The sequence below is a fragment of the Ptiloglossa arizonensis genome, chromosome 6 (genome assembly GCF_051014685.1).
Source record: "Ptiloglossa arizonensis isolate GNS036 chromosome 6, iyPtiAriz1_principal, whole genome shotgun sequence".
Taxonomy (NCBI): domain Eukaryota; kingdom Metazoa; phylum Arthropoda; class Insecta; order Hymenoptera; family Colletidae; genus Ptiloglossa; species Ptiloglossa arizonensis.
In genome coordinates, this window is record NC_135053.1 from 13444975 (window position 1) to 13465570 (window position 20596).

The following is a 20596-nucleotide window of genomic DNA, read 5'->3' on the forward strand; positions in this document are numbered from 1 at the left end:
ATGCTTACGATATTTCGAAAAAATGACGTTCCTACAGTGAAACGGACAGTAGAAGCTCGGTCAAAGTTTGACGAATAAAATAGAAGAATTTTCTCAATATAAATGGAACTCGTACAAACGAAACATATAATTTTAAACGAGTTCTTTAAATTACTCCTTCCATTCGCGTATTTCGCTTTCCAGACCCGGGGAAAAATTCAACCGATAAAACTGTCTGCAAAAAAATCGATAAATATTCCTTTCAGAATTTTCCCCGGTCAGATTCCTCGAACTGGTCGGTGTTGTGCACCGTAAAAGGATCCCCAGGAGAAGAATCATCCGCGAAAGTGACACGAGCCTGGCCCATCCTGTACACCGCGACCGATTCCATCACCGTAGTTTCGTTCCCGTTTCTAATTCCGCGTTGTTCACCGTGCGCGGTAAACGTTTCCGTACCCACACCTTCGGGCCGGGTTCGCAACGCTCCGATTGAATTTTACATCGAAAGTTCATCGATTACCGCGAAGTAATTTCTAGCGAACAAAACCGTTCGACGTTGATAGAAGAGAAAGGAACCGAACGGTATCGAGCGAACGTATCGCGGGTTCACACGACCGTCCCACCGGCCGTGTCGGCCCCCACCGCCCCCTTCTGGCGATCTCCTAGGTCGAAACGTTGTTTAAATACAAGTTCCACACCGAAAAGTTTCCAATTTGCGGCCCCGGAGGCGGGCGATGCACGCCGCGTAAATCCAGCTTTTCCCGGTTGCGCGCAGGCGAGGCTGGCCGTGGGCTGGACGAGGGGGGGTGAGCGGTACGGACCAAAGTCGATTTCGGATCGAAAGTTCGTCGACTGCGGTCAAGCAGCTCCCCCTACCACCTGTGTACAGCCGTATACCCTCCTTTCGCTAGCTTCTCGTGTGTAGTCGTTCCAACCGAGCCAACCGAGACTCGCTCGTTAATAAGTTATAGACGAAGTTTCGCGATGAAAACCATAAAGCTTCCGCTCGGATTACAAGCTTCGTGTGTACTTACAGAGGTCTACGGCGCGCGTCGTGCCGCCCAGGGCGAGAAAAAGCAAAAGGTGGACCCCAGGTATCGCCCCCCTGGCGAAGAAACCGAACCTTTTCACCATTGCTCACGGTTCGCGCGAGGGCTTCACCCCTCGCCCTTTTCTCACCGTGACTCCGCTCGTGCCATTTCTGCCTCGTCAACCTGAAACAAAAAATAAAGAAACGCAACCGTTACGCCCTAACGAAAGTCTACCGTCAGGGGTGAAACGGGACCGAGGAGGAGGATGAGGAGGGGGTTGGTTGGGGTGGTGGGGGAACGAACACCGACGAACCGAGCCAACGCGCGTTCGAGAGAGAGGGTTGACGCGTTTTGTCGAAACACTCCCCTCGAGAGACGCGTTCTTCGGATACGGTGCCATCGTCATCGCTGGCGCGACGATGACGACGACTACTGGTTAGGAAGAAGTTGGCTCTGGGCACGGGCGAAACTAACGAAGACCCCCGAGAGCTTCTCAATTTACGGATTTTTTTTCCTTTTTTTTTTTTCTTTCTTTCTTTTTCTTTATTCAACCAATTCGGTGACGCGACAGGAAAATCGAGCGTGTGTCCCGCGAGTGGTGTTCTTACGATATTTTCGATGTCTCGCTCGAGATTGATATCGGGAAATTGATCGTCGAATGTACCGCGTGTCATTGAATTTATGGTTGTTTATTGCACGCTGAACGAACAAGGGACACTGTTTGCGCAAACGTGCGTTTCATTCGGGATTCTTCGGACGGTGTAACGTATTTTTGGTTATCGATTGTATCGCACTTGTCTGTAGACGATTCGCTATTGATCTTATTATCAATTCAATAGTGTCTTGGTTTGGGTTAGGTGTCTTTGTATAGAAAATGATTGTTTGATCGTTTACAGGGAAAGAATCCGCTCTGTTTATAAAATTTCTTATATTAATTTACCGCGAGTGTCTTAGGAACGAAGATAGGATATGTGTAAACTGTTTTTGTTATTTACCACGGAAAAGAATCGATCCTAGAACGTATCAACCGGACTCGTGAACTTTCACGATGATTTGTACACCGATTGTAAATCGGGCAAATTCTTTCTCCCTGAATCGATAGGCTTCCGTGCCATCTTCCAATTCGAAGACACAGCAGCTGGACCGGCTCAACGTATCCATCTTGGGTCGACGGTATGGAACACGAACGATCCAACGCGCAAACTATGCGTAAAGGAACGAGGGCGAATCTTACTTCTGACAGATACGGGGAAAACAAGAATCGATAGGTCCTTGTGTCCGTTGGACAGCCACTTTATCAATTGAGCTGTCCAGGCTCGAAAGTATCGGGCGGATGTTGCTTCCCCTCCGCCTAATATTCGGGAAAGGTTGCTGTCTACACGACGAAAATAAATAGAATATCCTCGCAATAGCCGCTCCGAAAACGTTCACCTATTAATCTTCGAATCGTCGAGGCCTCGGCTCGACTGCTTTCACGAGGGCTTCCATCAAACGTAATACGCGTTTCTCAAATCTGTTTTCGTTTCACCGGACAGCCATCTCGTGGGAGTTCGTACACGCGTACGGGACATTGTTAGTGGAAAAATACGACGTTGCGTATCCTGTCCCTTCCGAACGACGAAGAATAATTTTCGATCGATTTTCGCCCTTTTCGCGCAACGCTCTGAAATATTAACGTCCCACGGTGTACGTATCGTTCTCGCGGGCAACTATACCGGGTCGAGTTCCACGAAGAAAGATAACAGTACGTGTACACCTGCGAGCGTTTGCATTTAATTTACAAAGTTATTCGATCTAAGTTGAATGAAAAATTGAAAGAAAATAAAGTTCACGGGCGAAATTTAAATTTTCCACGGTATTAATCCGCGCTCGCCTTTCGAATCCCGCGAGGGTTTCGAAACTGCGCGAGTCGGCTGATGTAATTTTAGGTCGAAGGTGGCGCAGCGCGGCACCGCGATCCGTGGAACTTTAATTTCTCGTCGTTAACGATTATTCCATTCTGTTCCCGCAAATTTTACTGTTCCCCGCGGGCAATGGGAAATGGAAAAAAAAATTTGTATGTATATATATATATATGTTCCGAAGAATTCAACGAACGCACGTTTGTTCGCTGTCGATAAAACGGGGGGAAGAGAGAAACAGAGAGAGAGAGAGAGATAGAGAGAGAGAGAGAGAGAGAGCTCTGTAAGCCGAAAAGTAGAGAGAATGTTAACCAATTCGAAAAATAACGCGTTTAAAAAGCTCCCCGAAGGGCTCCCCGCGGCTGTTCCGTCGATGTCAACCGATCCATTTTTATTCCCGGCCAGACAGCCATGCTATTAAAGCGATATAGACGTATCTCTCCTAATTATCCCGTGTTCGAACTCTGATAGATCGATGCGCGCCACGCGCATAAATATGCGCTGGCTGCGACGTATACAGGGTGACTCGATGTCGGTAATCATCGTACGGTTACGATACGTGAAGAGATATCCAATGTTTGTTAACACGTTGCTTTTTCACGTTGATTATCCGTGTTTAAGAATGTGTTTGATATTTGTACAATATGGAGTGTAAAAATACTCGATAGTTCATCGGTGTATTTATTATTTTATAGAATCGTCTACGATACTAACATTACGTAGAAATTTACAAATGTTATTCATTCCTGACGTTCTCGACATTATTTGTTCAATGTTGGGTGTAAAAATACTCGATAGTTCATCGGTGTATTTATTATTTTATAGAATCGTCTACTGTGCTAACATTACCTAGAAATTTACAAATGTTATTCATTCTTGATGTTTTCGATATTTGTTCAAACTGGAGGGTAAAAATACTCGATAGTTCATCGGTGTATTTATTATTTTATAGAATCGTCTACTATGCTAACGTTACCTAGAAATTTACAAATGTTATTCATTCTTGATGTATTATATTTGACATTTATTCAAACTGGAGGGTAAAAATACTCGATAGTTCATCGGTGTATTTATTATTTTATAGAATCGTCTACTATGCTAATATTACGTAGAAATTTACAAGTATTATTCGCTCCTTTGTAAATACTATGGAGAAACGTAAGTTCGGAGGTCATCGGTGACCACCACGGCGTTAAACGTGTTAATGGAGACAATTCCATGTGAAAAATGATTGCTAGCTCCGATAGTCTATCATCTATGTAGATCCTTGTCTTGTACGTGTCTCGACCATATTCGACGTTCAGATTGTATCGCTACTGCGAGAAATGTCAACATGTCCTGCTAATACCAATACTTGATTCGAGACCTTGTTTGGTATCAACACTTGGGGACTGACATTAACGAGTACATTATTGGATTAGTCCCATCGCTGGTCACGGTTGACAAAGACGAACGACGTATCTGAGAATTTAGTCACAGACGTGGAAGAAACATAACGTTACTCGTCTTTCACGGTTAATCCCCTTGATACCACGACACTTGGGAATTGACGCGTATCTGTATTAACGAGACTACATTAGTACAGCGAGAGTGGATTAATCCCGCCACTGGTTGTAGTTAATAAAGTCGAACGACGTATCCGAGAATTTTTCTTTCACTGTTAATCTCCTTGATTGAATTATTCGATCAATCCTAACCAAAGACTGGTAACAAACACACTCCTATAACGAGTGTCGAGAAACAATATTATCGACACGTGTCGATAATAATTTCACACACCGTTCTTCGTATCTCGTTCAAACACATACTCATACATTCATCTCAACCATTCATCGCGTAATACTGTAACAATACCATCTCTAGTGGACGACGAGAAATCGATCACAGATTCGAGAATTTACATTCAGCTTCGTAAGTAAGCGTAACCATAATCCTCCCCTTATTAATCCTCCTCCGACTTTTTACATCGCGTTTCGAACACCCTCGCAAACACTGTCCGCGAGAAAATCTTCGTTACGAAATAAGCGAGTCTACGAGATCAGTCTATCGAAAATTTTTCCTCGCAGTTCCCCCGTACGTACGATTCGTCAATTATTTCGTGGGATTCGCACATATCGAGACACTGGCGGTACACCGGTAGCAGGTGGCGTGGGAAAGCGAAAGCACAAATAATTAATTCACAACCGCGGGTTACGCCGCGGGAGATGGCTATAGATTTATTAGTTCGACAATGCTGTCCGCGGTACACGTCAGAGCGGCGCTTCGACTCGACGTGGTTGTTCCAGGATCGGTTGGTGAGGAGGGGTGGAGAACGACAACGACGACGACGACCGCTCGTAAGAAAGGTGCGATTCCCGCGTCTGGACTTTGATGGAGTACGCCGCGGTAATTGCGCCGGAAGTGAATAAGTAATGGCGAACGGTAGTAAGAAGTCGCTCGGTCGTAGGCCTCGCGTGCCCTCATCAAACATACATGCGAGAACTTACTGCGCCGCCACGCTAGAAAATCCACAGTTTAGCGCGTCTGGTATTCTTGGTGCCCGTGGGGCTCGCGTTGCCCTCGACGATGGCCCCGTTTGCCCTTTGAAAATTCTTTGCGGCTCGTTCGGGTCTCGTTACGACGTCGAAGCACGGTTCGGCTCGATTGCTGATCAAACAAAGTGTTCCAACCGCCCCGCTATTAGGTCTATTGCGGAACGAACTTTCCGCCGAGACTCCGAGACGACGTACCTCGTGGAAACAATGAGATTTCCCGGGGAAACGTGGTCAAAGACACTCGACCGACCCTCTTGTGATTCGAGGTTACGCAAATGTTGGGGAGGATCGTGCGAGATACGCCCCGAAAAGGAATGGCAAGCGTTCGAACGCTTTATGGCGGAGTCTGGGTCTCCTCGGACCCACGCCGAGGTAATTTTCTTTCTTTTATCGGAAACGACGCGTTTATCTCGATCGTTCGTTCACTTTTTCTTACGGTTGTCTAAGAAATTAGCAGTACTGTCTAACGATTTGGAGGATATGAATATAATTGTGTTACGGTATAAATATTCAATGTTTATTACTTTGTATTTCGCGTGCAAAATGCGTGTTTCGCGTGTCCCGTGGAAGCTAGAAATACGTACGAAACGTTTATTACGGTTCTCCCGGTGCTTGTTATCGTTATCAATGCAAAGATAACACAACGTTTCCGGATATTTGTTATAAATTCTCTATTTGTATTCCGTCTTTGGACGTCTCGTATTTTAGATATTTCAGAGCGTCTGGAACGGGAATAATTTGTATTTCTTTCGTACTTTCGACTATTTCTTCTCGGTTATAAACTTACAGTTATGAATGAAAAAAGTTTCATGTAGCTAATCGTAAATAAATATATCTTCTTCTTGCGCGTGGAAAATCTTGGAAAAAACGTCCCGACTTTTTAGGGGAAGAAGACACTAAGCTTACCAATAACTCAACATTCAGTACTACCCTCTATATACATAAACATACCTACAAAGTTTTATACTTAAATCTTCCCTCTACTAAAGAAAAATATTAAAAATTCTTTAATTTCGAGTCTACACCTTTGCTTGCTCTCTTCAAAAAATAAACTATCAAAAGCTCGCTAACTTCGAGTCTCCATTTTTGCTCCTTAAGAAAAAGTATACAAAAATTTCTCCAATTTCGAGTCTGGACCTCTAGTCAATTTCCAAAAGAAAGATATCAACAATTCGCTGATTCCAAGTCCCCTCTGGATCGATTCGCTACCAAAACGACCCCCTTCCCTCTGTCCAGCACGCCACCACCGAAAAAAAAAGGTACAGTTTTCTTTCGAAAGAAAAATACACCGCGGGACTTACTGGATCGAGCATCTCCCGTCGGCCAGTGTTTCCGGGGACGAAATTATTCATCGATTGTTTTCTTTTCATCTCTGGTTGCCACGGGGAGCAGATTACCGGGGAGAGACAGGGGTACGTGTGCGTAGGCGTACGGTGGCCGTAAGTGCGACAGGTGGGGCAGGTGCGGCGCACGCAGTTGTCCTCGTTTACGGTGGCTCGTTTCATCCGGCGTGGCGGAACCGGGCTCTCGCAATTATTATTCCATCGACACGACGAAGGAGGTCCGTTTTACGATCAGGGCCTGCCCCCGGTACAATATACGCTCGCTACCGTTGCGTATCGGCGCGCGCGCTCGCGCTCGAACCAGCGTGGTACACCTATCCCACCTGGTTTATGCATTTCGCGCGCGCATATGCGCGTCCGCACACAGGTAGAACCACGAACGTAAGAGCCCTGTTAAGCCGGGGTGTAAGCCGCGAAGGCTCCCCGTGATATCCCTAGTTCGACGTCGAATCTCTTCGTTTGCATAGCAATGAGTTTATGCAGATTAATACACGCGAAACGTCTACGCGGGGAACGCGTCCTCGCGAGGATGTAAAGCACCGGCACATCCTACACCACGGATTCGCGGCCGTGCATGCATATTTTATTGGCGGCGCGTTGAGTCGCGTCGCGTTGCGCCGCTTAAGGATTCCCGATCGTGTACAGAGCCGTGCGGCGCGCACGCGCAGACGCGTCGCGCACCCGTAGACCCTGCCGCGCACCCCCCCTGGTCCTCCGCGATTTGTCTCCCTCGCGCTGTCCCATTAGTTATAATCCGCCAGCACCCGTAGACTTTATCAAACAATGGACGACCGGCCCCGCTTGTTTCTCGGATCTGATATAAGCCCGAATGGGTGGTAGGGTGGCGCGCAAGCTGCTTAGTAAATGATAGAACACGGATAAATGCGGACACATCGATCCCTTTCTCCTTCCGTTCTTTTTACCTTGAATAATATTGTGTCGCGAAATATCACGGCGGGTGGCCCGGAACGCGTAGTAAATTGGGTTTCGGGGCTCGGTTCGTCCGGGAATTCTTTGTAGCCGGTCTCGTAGGAACGTGTTCGTGTTTGTTCGTGTTGGGGGAGTATACCGCTTTTTTTTTTTTTTGGAAGAGCGTCAAAGGATTCGAGAAGGGGAGCAAATGTTTTGTTGATGTCTCTTAGGTTTAATTTCGTCGAGTACGCGATATCTGCGATTTGGACAGTGTGCGTGGAAAAACTTTTAGAGGGTGGATTATTCCGAACGATCGACTCTATGTTTTGTGTAACCTGTGGAGACATTTTTTTCTATCGTTCGATTTTTCGTACTCTTTTGTGTCAATTCTCAGGGTGACCTTCGACTCTTTTACGGATAATTTTATTGTTTTGTTTTACTTATCAGCTGGCAAGTATCCAGAGGAATCTAACGATCTAAAAGTAAGCATTTTTTGTAAGTAATAGAAATTTTTGTATAAAGTAAAAAGATGAAGGTCACCTTGTGAACTTACATAAAGAGAACGCGCAAATCTTGAGGGTAATCGTGTCGTCCATGGTGGTAACCGAGATTTTGATTCGTTGGCTAATTACGGGGGAAAAACAGAGTCGATCGAGTTACGCGGTACACCCTGTGTATTTCCTTGGGCGATGCACGGCATTGTATCTCGAGGCTCGGAAGTTTTCCAAAGGTATGTAACTTTAATAACCGAACGACAAGAACCTTAATATCGCGATACAAATGTGTAATATAAATAATACGAATAACAAACGTAAAATAATAAAACACCTTACGTTGAAACAATTCGATCCCTTTATTTCGTCGTCTCGGACAGGGTACATTTGTTTTCGAAAAGCGAAGAGCGAGGTAACTCCGATTGATAACTCCGCGCGCGTTGGACTAATTATAAAAATTTCTTTCTTTAACCCTCCCGTGCATTGTCATCGCCAGCACGAGTTGCACAATTACCGAAAAGTTTATTATATTATCTACGGGATACCTTTTTTCCATCCCCGATGATTCGTTCGTTCTTTCTAATTTCATCGAAACGTGGCTACCTAATTGTACGAGCGAGTTTTTAATTAACGGCACCGTAATTATTCATTGTTCGTTGATACACGCGCTCGAACACGGGACTCTTAAACGTTATTCATAATTCAGGACGGTATCGTGCGGTATCGCGACTCGTAATTACGTGTAATTTTGAATCTCCGAAAGAGACGAATGGGGTTATCGGAAACGAGACGCCACTCGCAATTAGACCATTTAGTCGAGATTCAAGATGTACACCTTCGGCGATACAAGGGGCACTTACACCGCGAGAACGAGGACAAACAGAGCAAATTATACAATGTAACAAGGAGCCAGGCAACGATAACCGTCCCAATTGAGTTCTGACTCTCGACGGTGCTAATTGTCTAATTGCCCTCACCGGATCCCCCATCTTAGGAATACATTTTCGACGACGGTGCTTGAGTAAATTGCTACCTTCGTTTCGCGTCGACTTGACCGTCACTCGATGAAATTAAGGGGTGACATAGCTTCACGCGGTTCAAAAACTCGTTTGCGAAACAACGAAACACAGAAAGTTACCGACTATAGTGATTGAACGTATGTTCGAAGATCTCGAAACGTTAAATTTGTCGCGCGAAAATTTAAACGTGTTCAAAACTCACTTTTCGAAGACTGAGCGAGAATTTCGTTTAATTTTCAATATTTCATTTCCTGTATGAAATTTGACACACATACAGTCGATAAGTGTGTTATAATTGACCCATCGAATAATTTTTTTGATTTCCAATTTTTCAAGTTTTTATTTACCACGTAAAGGAGCAAATTTTTAGATAAAATATCCCTCTAAGTGTATTATAATTGACTTGTCGAATAAGTTTTTTGATTTCCAATTGTTCAAGTTTTTATTTACCGGTAAAGGAGCAAATTTTTAGATAAAATATCCCTCTGTTATTTTAAAATAGCAAACGAATTTGAAAATTAATCTTCGCGAAAGAATTCGATAAAATTCCCGTCCGTTTTCGAACTGGATCATCGAGAAAACTCAATTCGTGCAAAGAGTGGATCCATGGTTGTCGATTAATAACGGAAATTAATTGGTCGGTCGCGTGTACAATTACGAGAATTTTTAAAAATAATTCGCAACGTATCCCCCGTCGGATAAAAAAAAAAAAAAAATGGAATCAATTCACGGAATACTTTTTCCTCGAATATTTTCTCAAAGCAGTTCCATCTTTCGCCGATACGAAGGTGTGCGTAACCTCTTAATTTCCAATGTGGAGCATTTTTTCGCGCGATATCGCGGAATATAGGATATTCAACGAGACAGCGAAGTAACCGTGCCAATAAATATGGCAGGTACGAACTGTAGGGCTCGATGGAACTCGTTAACCACTTGACCCGGCAATTGATCAGCGGCCAAAGAATTTCACGGCGGACTGGGACGCTCGATGGTAATGTAAAAAAAAAAGAAAGAAAAAAAAAGGGGGAAAAATGGTAATAACGTAGCTCGATGCGTAAAAGCGATTTCACGTGCGTCGGTGTTCGCGTTCCACTGCAAGACTAGTACCGATTGTTTGCACGTCGTTGTGCAAAATCACACGCGACACGCGTGCAGTTGCCAGTTTCAACGCAAAAATCAAGCGACACGCTACGCCGTGGCATTCCGGGTCAAGTGGTTGGAAAAAATAAACAGGATTTAATTAACACGCATTTACGAACGCAATAGCGAACTCAGTCAGGAAACGCGGAGAGGGTGCATTGTAATTAACGATCATCGTGTCGAGTACTCGCTACTACAGCCCGTCTAATTGCACGAAGGACCGACTTATAAATTACGAAGACTGAAATCTTTATTCGATACCGAGTACGCGTTTACCGCGATTATTGCTTTTCGAAACGGGTTCTGTCGACCGATCGCCGCTTCTTCAATTATTTTAAATAATCCGTAATGGAAGTTAACGCACGTTTAACGTTTTGTTCGACTTTCCGAGTGAACGTTTATCCGTTGCCGATTATTATAGTTTCTACTCATTTTCGGTCAAAGGAAATCGTAAAATTGAAAATCCTAATCTTACTTTTAGCAATATTCAATCTGGCAATATTTGCTCACTTCTTGTTGAATATTTTGTCCCTTTAGATTTGAAATAGTATATCCACCGATGACTTCTTCAATCGAAAGTACAATTTACACTGGTATTTCAATACGATTTTTCTTTTTCTGTATACATCCCTTTTGTATCTAAAAAATGTATCTTTTCTCGCGGAATCCCACTGAAGTATACTCGAAACGATCGAACCATGCTCCCACGGTTATTAAATTCCAACGTATCGATGGAAAGAGACGTTATCCACATTTCCCAATATTAAAAAATTTGTCTTCACACCCCTTTTGAATCGAACAGTACCCCTTAAAAAAAGAAAAAATAAAAAACTCCTTCCATCGAGTACCATCGTTAGTGTACGTGACAGTATAAACTCTCACTTATTATTAAATTCCGAATCTCTCAACAAAGAATCACGACCTTAATCGTATCTTTGTTCATAAAAAAAAAAAATGTTCTTTCGTGGCGTTCTCGAATAACGAGAACCTCTCGAGCGACACCGTTCTCTAATTTGGAAATGATCGTTGTCGGGGGTACGAAACGTATCGTTTCGGTTTACAAAAGTAGTACTTCGGTTACAAAAAAAATTTGTAGTCACACCCTCTTTGAATCGAACAGTACTCCTTGAAAAAAAAAAGTAAAAAATTCCTCCCGCCGAGTACAGTGTACCCGACAGTATAAACTCTCACTTATTAAATTGAATCGAACAGTACCTCTTAAAAAAAAAGTAAAAAACTCCTCCTGTCGAATACAGTGTACCCAAATCGAGAAAACTCGCACTTATTATTAAATTCCGAATCTATAAACAAAGAATCACCACGAAAAGTATCTTTCTTCATAAAAAAAAAAAAAGAAAAAAAAACGAGAACCTCTCGAGCGACAACGTTCTCTAATTTCGTAATTATCATTACCAGGGGTACGAAACGTATCGTTTCGGTTTGTTTGTAAATCACCGATACGAACGAGGCCGCTAATTTTCGCGCGCTGCATCGGTAAACGCGTACACGTCGCATCGCGGACCGTATTTTATCTCCGAGAGGCGCCAAAGCGCAATCGATGACGCGATAACATTGCCCGCACAGCATCGGGGATCGATCTGGCTCCACAGGAGGGCGGAACAAGGTGTGCGGGGAGGAGGAGGAGGAAAAAAGCAGGGACCCTTGAAAAAGGAGTCGTTACCGACGCGATCGTCACGTTGACCTTAATTACACGTGCACGAGAAAAGCCGACAGCGCGGTGGTGCGCTTTTAAGACACTCCTCCCTCTCCTCCCCCGTTCGTCTCGTTCTTCGCTCCTCCACCGCAACAAGATGCAACCGTGAGATTGGTAATCCGCTGCGTCATCGAAACCCCTTGAAACTCGGACCGATCCCTCGATGGTCGAGGTAAAAGAGAAAAGAAAAAACGCGGGTGGGTGGGGGGAAATAAAAGCTCTCCGGGAAAAGCGATACTTATCCGGTTCGAAAATATGCGTGTCGTTCGCCACGGGGTGAGAGAGATACGAGCAACGCGGTCTGTCCGGGTGGAACGTTAATGTCAGTTAATTATCCATAAAACGCCCGGAGCGGTAGATCCGTTCTCGAAACCGGCGGTGCTTGTAACGCGTGGGCGCGGTCCGCGTGTTTTCTGGAATCACGAGCTCCGACAGAATTTCTCGTGTCGATTTCGGTCCCGTGAAAGAGGAAAGAGAGAAAAGAAAAGGAAAGAGAAAAAAAAAAGAAAAGAAATGAAAAAAGAAAAACCCCGCTCGTTTACCGGTTCCCGTCCCCGTGCACGTTTCCACCGTTCTGATCGGATTTCTCCGTGGGACTGGCGTTTAAGAATTCGTTCGTGGCAATTAAAATAACTTGCTCCGTGAACTGAGACGCGCCGAAAAAACTTTCGATACTGTTCGCTTACGAACCGACCTGTCCCGTGATTCGTTCGCTGGATTTATCGCGCGATTACAGCGCCGCGGTTGTCACGATCGCTCGGACAATGATTGTAAACCAGGGGTCGCTGCTCGACCTGTGCCGTGCGGCCATTTTGAACAGCGCCGATTGGAATGGTATCGTAAGTGGAAAAAGCCTTGTAATTCGGTAGATTGGAATTTTTTTGGCAATTAGAAGATACCTGATGGTGAGTTCCAGTACGGTGAAGATAATCTCGTAAATAGAAAATCTCGAGTGTTTATTATTTATTCCAACGTTTGCGATCTTTTTGTTTCGTTGATGGAGGGGTATTCCCGTTTTTAAACGAATGAGCAGATAATCTTATCGATTTTCATAGTAACAAATATTCTACGTTGTTTCGTGGAAATATATATGTATTGAAGTTTTAGCAAAGTTTCCAGATCGTACGTTTGAAAAAATTACGGTAAATGAAATAATTAAGCCCGTGGAGACTTTCTTTCGAATTTTAAAACGCGCACAGTGACATCTTGCGGGGAAACGAGGTCACACGATTCTTCGTCTATTGGCTACATGAATAAAGAAACACGTTTACACTGGGTGGAACATAGTAGTCGCTGGTAGTAAGCATAAACGACCTAACGCTCGAGACGAAAGTTTCCCGTTCTATTGAGAAGCGTTTCTCGTGAGTTGTAAAAGTTAAAGACACCTCCGTGTTGGTGTACGTTTGATAAAAAGAAATCGATATTTATAAGTATTTAATCATTTATGTAGGATACGTTGACCCCTCCATAGTGGAATATCAAGGGAAGTTGAGCGAATAGTACCTCGAAGCTTGTCTTCTGATATTTCGAACATCGTGATTCTCGATAACACCGATCCAATATGCATATTTTGTGGCTGACGTTACTCCATGAACCACCGTAGTGAAATATGGATTAAATGCCTCGCTCATGAATTATGGGCACACAGCCTGTGCACATCGTGCGGAAAAGAGGAACACGGGTGTAATTTTTGTTTATAAACGATATTAGTTCGTCGATTCATTTTTCATCTCTAATGTACCCATACAATTATTTTTTATAATATTCGCCAGGAGCCCGTATCACGCCACGCTTCTATCGCGAATTATTTACCCGATACTCGTTAAATTCAATCGAGTCGTTTTTCTTTTCCCTCTACACTATATCGCGCGTAATCGTATTAGTTTATCTGCGTTTTAAGTAAAAATTTAGAGCAGGTTCGAATCACGAATTTTGTGGAAACAATATTATACCAACTGTATTACCGCTCCTTCCTCTGAATACATCATCTAATATTAAAAAAAAATATTTTTCGCCAAGGAAACACATTACCCTCACTTTTACCAAAATTTCTTTCGCGAATCATTCACCTGGTACTCGTTAAATTTAACCAAATCGTTTTTCTCTTCCCAAACTAAATCTACTTTTTATCACCCATATTAATTTATCCACGTTTCGAGCGAAAATTTAGAGTCCAATTCGAATTACGAATTTCGAACGAAAAATAAAAAATTATGCCTATACATTACCATCACCTCCTCCAACTGCATCACCAGGTAACCATCGAAAGATCTCTCTTTTCCATTGACGCTTAATTACGTAAAAGTCACAATCCGTCCGATTTTGGCACTTATCCCTTTCGTTACTTCGCGTTCGACAATTTTTCTCGTGAGAGCACGTATTAACTCTCCTCCGGATGGTATCTTATCGCGACGATGTCAGAAGTCCCGCGACGCAGACAGGGGGATCTCTCGACGAGCAAAAAGGCATCGACGGATCAAGGCAAGTTTGCGGTTTGATCCTCGACGTGATCCTCGTGTTCTGTTCGAAGGCACGCTTCGACGACTCCGATCCATTTCGGTCCCAGAATTCTGCGTGTCCCCGTATAAAAAGACGAGGCCTGGTTCGTGTCCGCGACACGGACTTTAGCAACGGTTTTCGCCCGGTCGATGAACGTCCGGTGTCTTCAAATATTTACGCGGCAAATATTTGGTCCGTGTCGTACGAACGAGACCGGCGATAACAACGATCCGTAAATACGATTCATATCTACGATACGTTGCCTTATCGAGCATCGAAGGGCTCTACGAGGATTGTTTCCGACGAGAAAGCAGAAAAAAAGGAAAAGAAAAAGAAAAATTAGAAAAAAAAGAATCCGCTCTTTTAACGAGGCGTATCTCGAATTATAGATCTCTCGAAGGTTGTTCGAGAGACGTCTTCCCATCGAGGGTCATCTCGGCTACTCGTTTTCAGGGAAAAGACAGGAGCAACGTTGTTCCCCTAGCGGTAAATCACCGACGATGGACTCACACCGTGCGTGTTGTTCGCTCTATGGAAGTCCACACGGTGTATCTTTCGTCGAGTTTCCAAACGGTCGTCACTACCGAGCAGATCGGCCACCGTTCGATGTCCAAATCGATCTAATCTTTTTCTCGAATCCCGGGACCGGTTTTATCGCGCAACGAGTGCTCCTTAAACAGTCATCGGATCCGACCGGTAGACGATGACTTCTGCGTTGCCCGGTTTTCATCTAACCAACGTCGTTTCCGCGATTTCGCCAGATTTTCTGAACGTCTCGAGACTCTGCACGGTGAAACACTACACCGGAAAGTATCCTCCTGTTCTTCTACGGTTCATCGTATCGACACACGTCACGGATAAGATAGCCAGAAATTATAGAAGAGTTTATTCGAGTAGCGACGTGTACCGCGACGTTTCAGATTTACGGCGTTGTACGTAGAGACCGGTCGACTTTCCATTTATCAGAACGGTAGGTACCTGTAGCATTCGGTCCGAATGGCTGCGAAACATCCGCAAACTTCGATCCCCGCGAACAAATGGATGGAGTCTCGCAAAAGAAAAACGCGGATGGAAAAATCACAATGGAAGGCGGCTTCGGATGCCTCCGACGTTCCCTACCTATTGTGCGTCGACTCGTGAAAAATGCACACTGATTTTCCGTAACAATGCCGGCGAAAGGAGAATTTTACTGATCGTCGGACTAAAGAGATGTACCGTGAAATATTTCAGCCATATCGCCGATCGTTTTCCCTCCGGTGGTTACACGACGTCGGAGCAACACACGATCGCGTATAGAAGAATGACCCACGGTTTGTCAACGTCGTGGTCCTTCAATTACCATTACTTTGCTCGCGATACGGTACCTTTTTTGGACGGAGGGCCATTTTTCGAAGCGACGAAAACGCGAAACGAAATGACGAATAACGTGGTTTGATCGTTACAAGGGATCGATTTCATTCGTTTCGAACTTCTTTTTCAACTTGATCGATTATCAACGGTGTCTTTGCTTGCAATGTTCGTGGACAATTATCGAAATAGACAACTGATGGTACTCTTTTAGGACGTAGGGTGATTTTTCGAAACGCGAAACGAAATGACGAATAACGTGGTTTGATCATTACAAGGGATCGATTTCATTCGTTTTGAATTTCTTTTCGAACTTGCTCGACTATCAACAGTGTCTTTGCTTGCAATATTCGTGGACAATTATCGAAATGGACAACTAATGGTACTCTTTTAGGGCAGAGGGCGATTTTTCGAAACGACGAAAACGCGAAATGAAATAAGGATTAACGTTGTTTGATCATTACAAGGGATCGATTTCATTCGTTTCGAACTTCTTTTGGAACTTGATCGATTATCAGCGATGTCTTTGCTTACAATATTCATGGACAATTATCGAAATAGACAACTGATGGTACTCTTTTAGGACAGAGGGTGATTTTTCGAAACGACGAAAATGCGAAACGAAATGACGAATAACATGGTTTGATCATTACAAGGGATCGATTTCATTCGTTTCGAATTTCTTTTCAACTTGCTCGATTATCAATGGTGTCTTTGCTTACAATATTCGTGGACAATTATCGAAATAGACAACTGATGGTAATTGGAAATTAATTTGTCTTTTTTCCATCTAATTACGTGTGAAGTTACGTGTGTGGTCTGGTACAAATAGTAATACGTTCATTGTGTAATTGTGGAGTTTAGCGACGACTGAAAGAGTTTCTTTAATTTATCATTTGTTACGGTAGCTAGGGAAAAAGTTTATTTGATTTCTTTTACGCAGGATTTTATTTCTTTTACGACTCGTTTCGAACATTTTTTAATGTTTTTATGAATACCGTAGAGCGAGCAAAAGTTTATTCGACATTTTTACGTAGAATTTCGTTCTCTTTAAGATCCGTTTCGAACATTTTTTTTTTATTACTTTTATAAATACAGGAAACAGGGAAAAAGTTTTTCAGACTTTTTTACGCGGAATTTCGTTCCCTTTAGGATTTGCTCCGAACATTTTTCAATATTTCTTTTTTTTTTTTTGGAAATAACGAATCCATGCTAGGAAAAAGAGAAAGTACGAGAGGCAACCGTCGTTATTCGAGAAACGATGTTACTCAAAATTGAATCGGGTCTTGAAACGAGAATATGAAATTTAAATACAATGTTTCGTCCAAGTCTATCGAACCTATTGGACGAAATCGGGTTAACAAATATACATACGTACCAGTGTATTACATTCAGATACACGTTCTTTTCAAATCGTCGAAACGTGATCAGAAAATGTGTATTTACAAAATTTTGGTTCAAAAATGGTACGAATAACGAAGAATTCTCTGCATCGTGACAGAAATGTTCAAAATGCAGTAAACGTAGAAGAAAAAAAAAAATCACCGAGTGTTCTCAATCGATTTGAAGCGTTATCGTTCGAACGTGAAATATCAGCGAAAGATTTAAATTTATCTTCCTGGAATTTCATACTTCGTAAATTCTTTTACAAATTTGACGTCCCTGGTAGTATAAAACTCGAAGGAAACAATCATCGGTGAATTATTCCGTCGTTCAACGTCGATTCGAATCTCTCGCTTGGTACACGAGGCACGGTAGACTGCATAAATAGTATTATACAAAATTGATCGTGGAACGCGGTTGGTTTTTCGTGAGCACCTAACCGTGGTACAAGTGCAGCCGTCTATTCACCATGCGGTCGAGTACATACTCACGACTTTGACTTGTATAAAGTCGTTGTTCTAACGCGGGACCACTCGACTCTCTCTCGAGTGCTCCTAGAAAAGAGCTAGACGACGACGTTCGTCTTGAAGAAGAGGACCCTTTTATGGTTTTCACCAACTTACCTCGCCAACAAACCCTGAGACGTTCCCTCTGCAATTCCTTCGCTGGAACTCCGTCGAGGGCAAATTGAATCACAATTAACACTCGCGGAGTGCTTTTGAGCTTCCGTTATTTTCGTTACCAGAAAATACCGTCAAAGAAACTCCCGCAATTCAGGTACCGGAAGAAAAACGGAAACGAGGTTCGAATTGTCCCATCGTGCCTCCACGGGCAATTTTGCGAATATTACAAATTGATTCGGAAGATTCGTTTACGCGTAATTGTCTCTCGTCGAGTTTCTCGTACTTACGAGATCACTTGGTTTCTTGTTTAAAACGTGCTCTTCAAAGTTCTCGAGTTACTTGGATCCCACGGTCCGCCATTTTGTGTCTATATAAAGTTTCCATACACGTAGGAGCCACGTATGGATTTGTCTTGCTTAAAAGCGACTCTCCTAACGAGAATTCTGTAACGAATGTATTGCAAGGAGAGGAAAAGATCAACTCTGACAGTAATCGCGAGTCGTGTTTGGTCAGACCTTTGTGTCAGACTAGCGAACGCTACTCGACGCTATCCACATTCCCCTTACCGATGGTACAACATTATTTTTTCTTTCCCCGTGAAATACATCGTGTTTACACCATTCGATTTATTATTAATCGTTTTACGAAACGATGCTTCGCGCGAAGTTTCTCATAAATTTGATAAACGAAAGATGCTCTCAACTAGCGTTTATACTAGACGTAATATCGTTCGTTGATGTTTGGATGTTTCTCGTTTGTACATTTCAATTTTCCATTAATCTTTTCGGTGTAGAAGTATCCACAATTTTTAATTCCATCGAAACACTCGAGCGATCAGCTACGATATACTATTGAATTGTTCGGAAAGTAATTTCGTTCTCCAAAACGGAGAATATATAATTGAATAAAATGTTTGTAGTACATTCTAAAAAAATCGTGTTTCATTTTCACTAAAAAAAAAATGAAAAGACTTTCCGAACAACCCACTGTTCCCATTGCGAGCACCGTACCCGTACAAAGACCACTGGAAAGCAAAATCGAACAATACACGACTACTCGCGACTAAAACTCACAGTACGTACCACGCGTTAAACGTTCTTTCATCTCCTTCGCGAGAACTATTGGGATTGTTCGGAAAGTCATTTGGTTTTTTTGGTGAAAATGAAACACGATTTTTTTACAGCCCATAAACATTTTATTAAATTATATATTCTCCATTTTGAAAAACGAAATCACTTCCCGAACAACCCAATACAATATACCCCGTTTCGAACGAAGACGTCTTCACGATATTCCGAGAATCGAAGCGAGGAACGTGCACGATCGTAACCAGAATGATCAATAATTCAATAACCCGGCGAAATACTTGTAACTAATGGCCGCGGGATGGTGCCGCGAGTTCAAAGTGAAGCATCGAGGCGGTAGCGTAAAGTCAATTAAGAACCGCGTGCGGCGAGCAACGATGCTCGGCGTCCCGTTATAAATAGTTTTTAAACACCGAAGACCCCTGGCACGCGTCAATCGGTATCCGTGTGGCTCCGTTTGCGTTTGCTCGCGTTCCACGAAACTTGGCGCTGAATTCGTACGTTAATCGCACGATCCAGGTTACCATTTTCCCTTCCAGGTGAGTTTACGCTTCGAAGAGGGATTATAATCAGCACTTGAGCCCCGAGTACTTTCTCAACGGGGACGAAGTGGCCACAGGGACGTTCCTGCCCCCTTATTGTGCTCGTAAATGATTTTATTCGAACCCCGAGGGTCGTCCCTGGAAAAGAAAAGGTGCGCGCAAACACTCGAGGGAACTGTTTAGACGCACCGCGGCTGCCATTAATGTCCATTATTCCCGGACAGGACAGAGAAGGGAGGGAAGAAACGCATTGCTCGTCAAGAATGGCGTCTTGGTAACCATCGACGCCGACGTCTTTTCGAAACGGCTACGGAGGAGCTCTCGCTGGACGCCGAGACGTTTCTTTCGTCTTCCTCGCCGGTTGGAGAAGGAACCCGTACGCTGTTCAAACAAGCAATTTCGTGTTTGTCCAGCCAAACATCCACCCACCTCCTCGCCGTGTGTTTGTGTTTTTAACTGGTTTCGTTTCGTTGGCGCCCCCCACTCCGATCCCGTGTAAAAATGTCACGTGGAATGTAACCCGTATTCGCGCGCGGGTCCCGTGGACGTAAATAGACGCTCGGAATGTTTCGAATTGCTCGATCGACGCGCACGGAGACATTTGCATAACTATTCGACTTAGCCGCGTGCCCCGGTGACATCGGTATTTGTTCATCTGTTCTCTAATCTCGCCCCCTAAGCGAGTCGTTAGTCTTCTTCAAGACGAACGTCGCCCAAGAAGGCGACAACCGGTGCTGAGTCATTCGGTTGATGCAGTGAAAAGGGGAAACGAAGCGCGGGGTAAGGAGAGATGACGTTGGGGGGTGGAGGGGGGAGGAGGAGCGGGAGAGGAGAGAGCAATTGAAGTTGGGCCATTTCCAAACGTAATTCTCCCTCGATCGCTGAATTACATTCGGATCTTTGTCGTCGATCCCGTTGAATTTCGCTCGGATCTCGCGCCATCGATTCGCTGTTTTCCGGTTCCGAATGTCAGCAGGAAGGATTCAATTTTCCGCCATCTATCGATGCCTCGTAGCGTTAGAGATTGGACGCAATCGAGGGTCGAATATT

The 20596-nt window shown here is 43.8% G+C and overlaps 1 protein-coding gene across 1 annotated transcript in view; it reads right to left on the minus strand.

Annotated features, from left to right (window-relative positions):
- Window positions 1-20596, minus strand: part of LOC143148303 (discoidin domain-containing receptor 2) — a 247667-nt gene that overhangs the window by 128375 nt on the left and 98696 nt on the right. The window contains exon 2 of the mRNA XM_076314517.1: window positions 1014-1193. Within this exon, the coding sequence (XP_076170632.1) occupies window positions 1014-1113 (100 nt within the window). The 5' untranslated portion in view covers window positions 1114-1193. The remainder of the gene's footprint in view (window positions 1-1013; window positions 1194-20596) is intronic.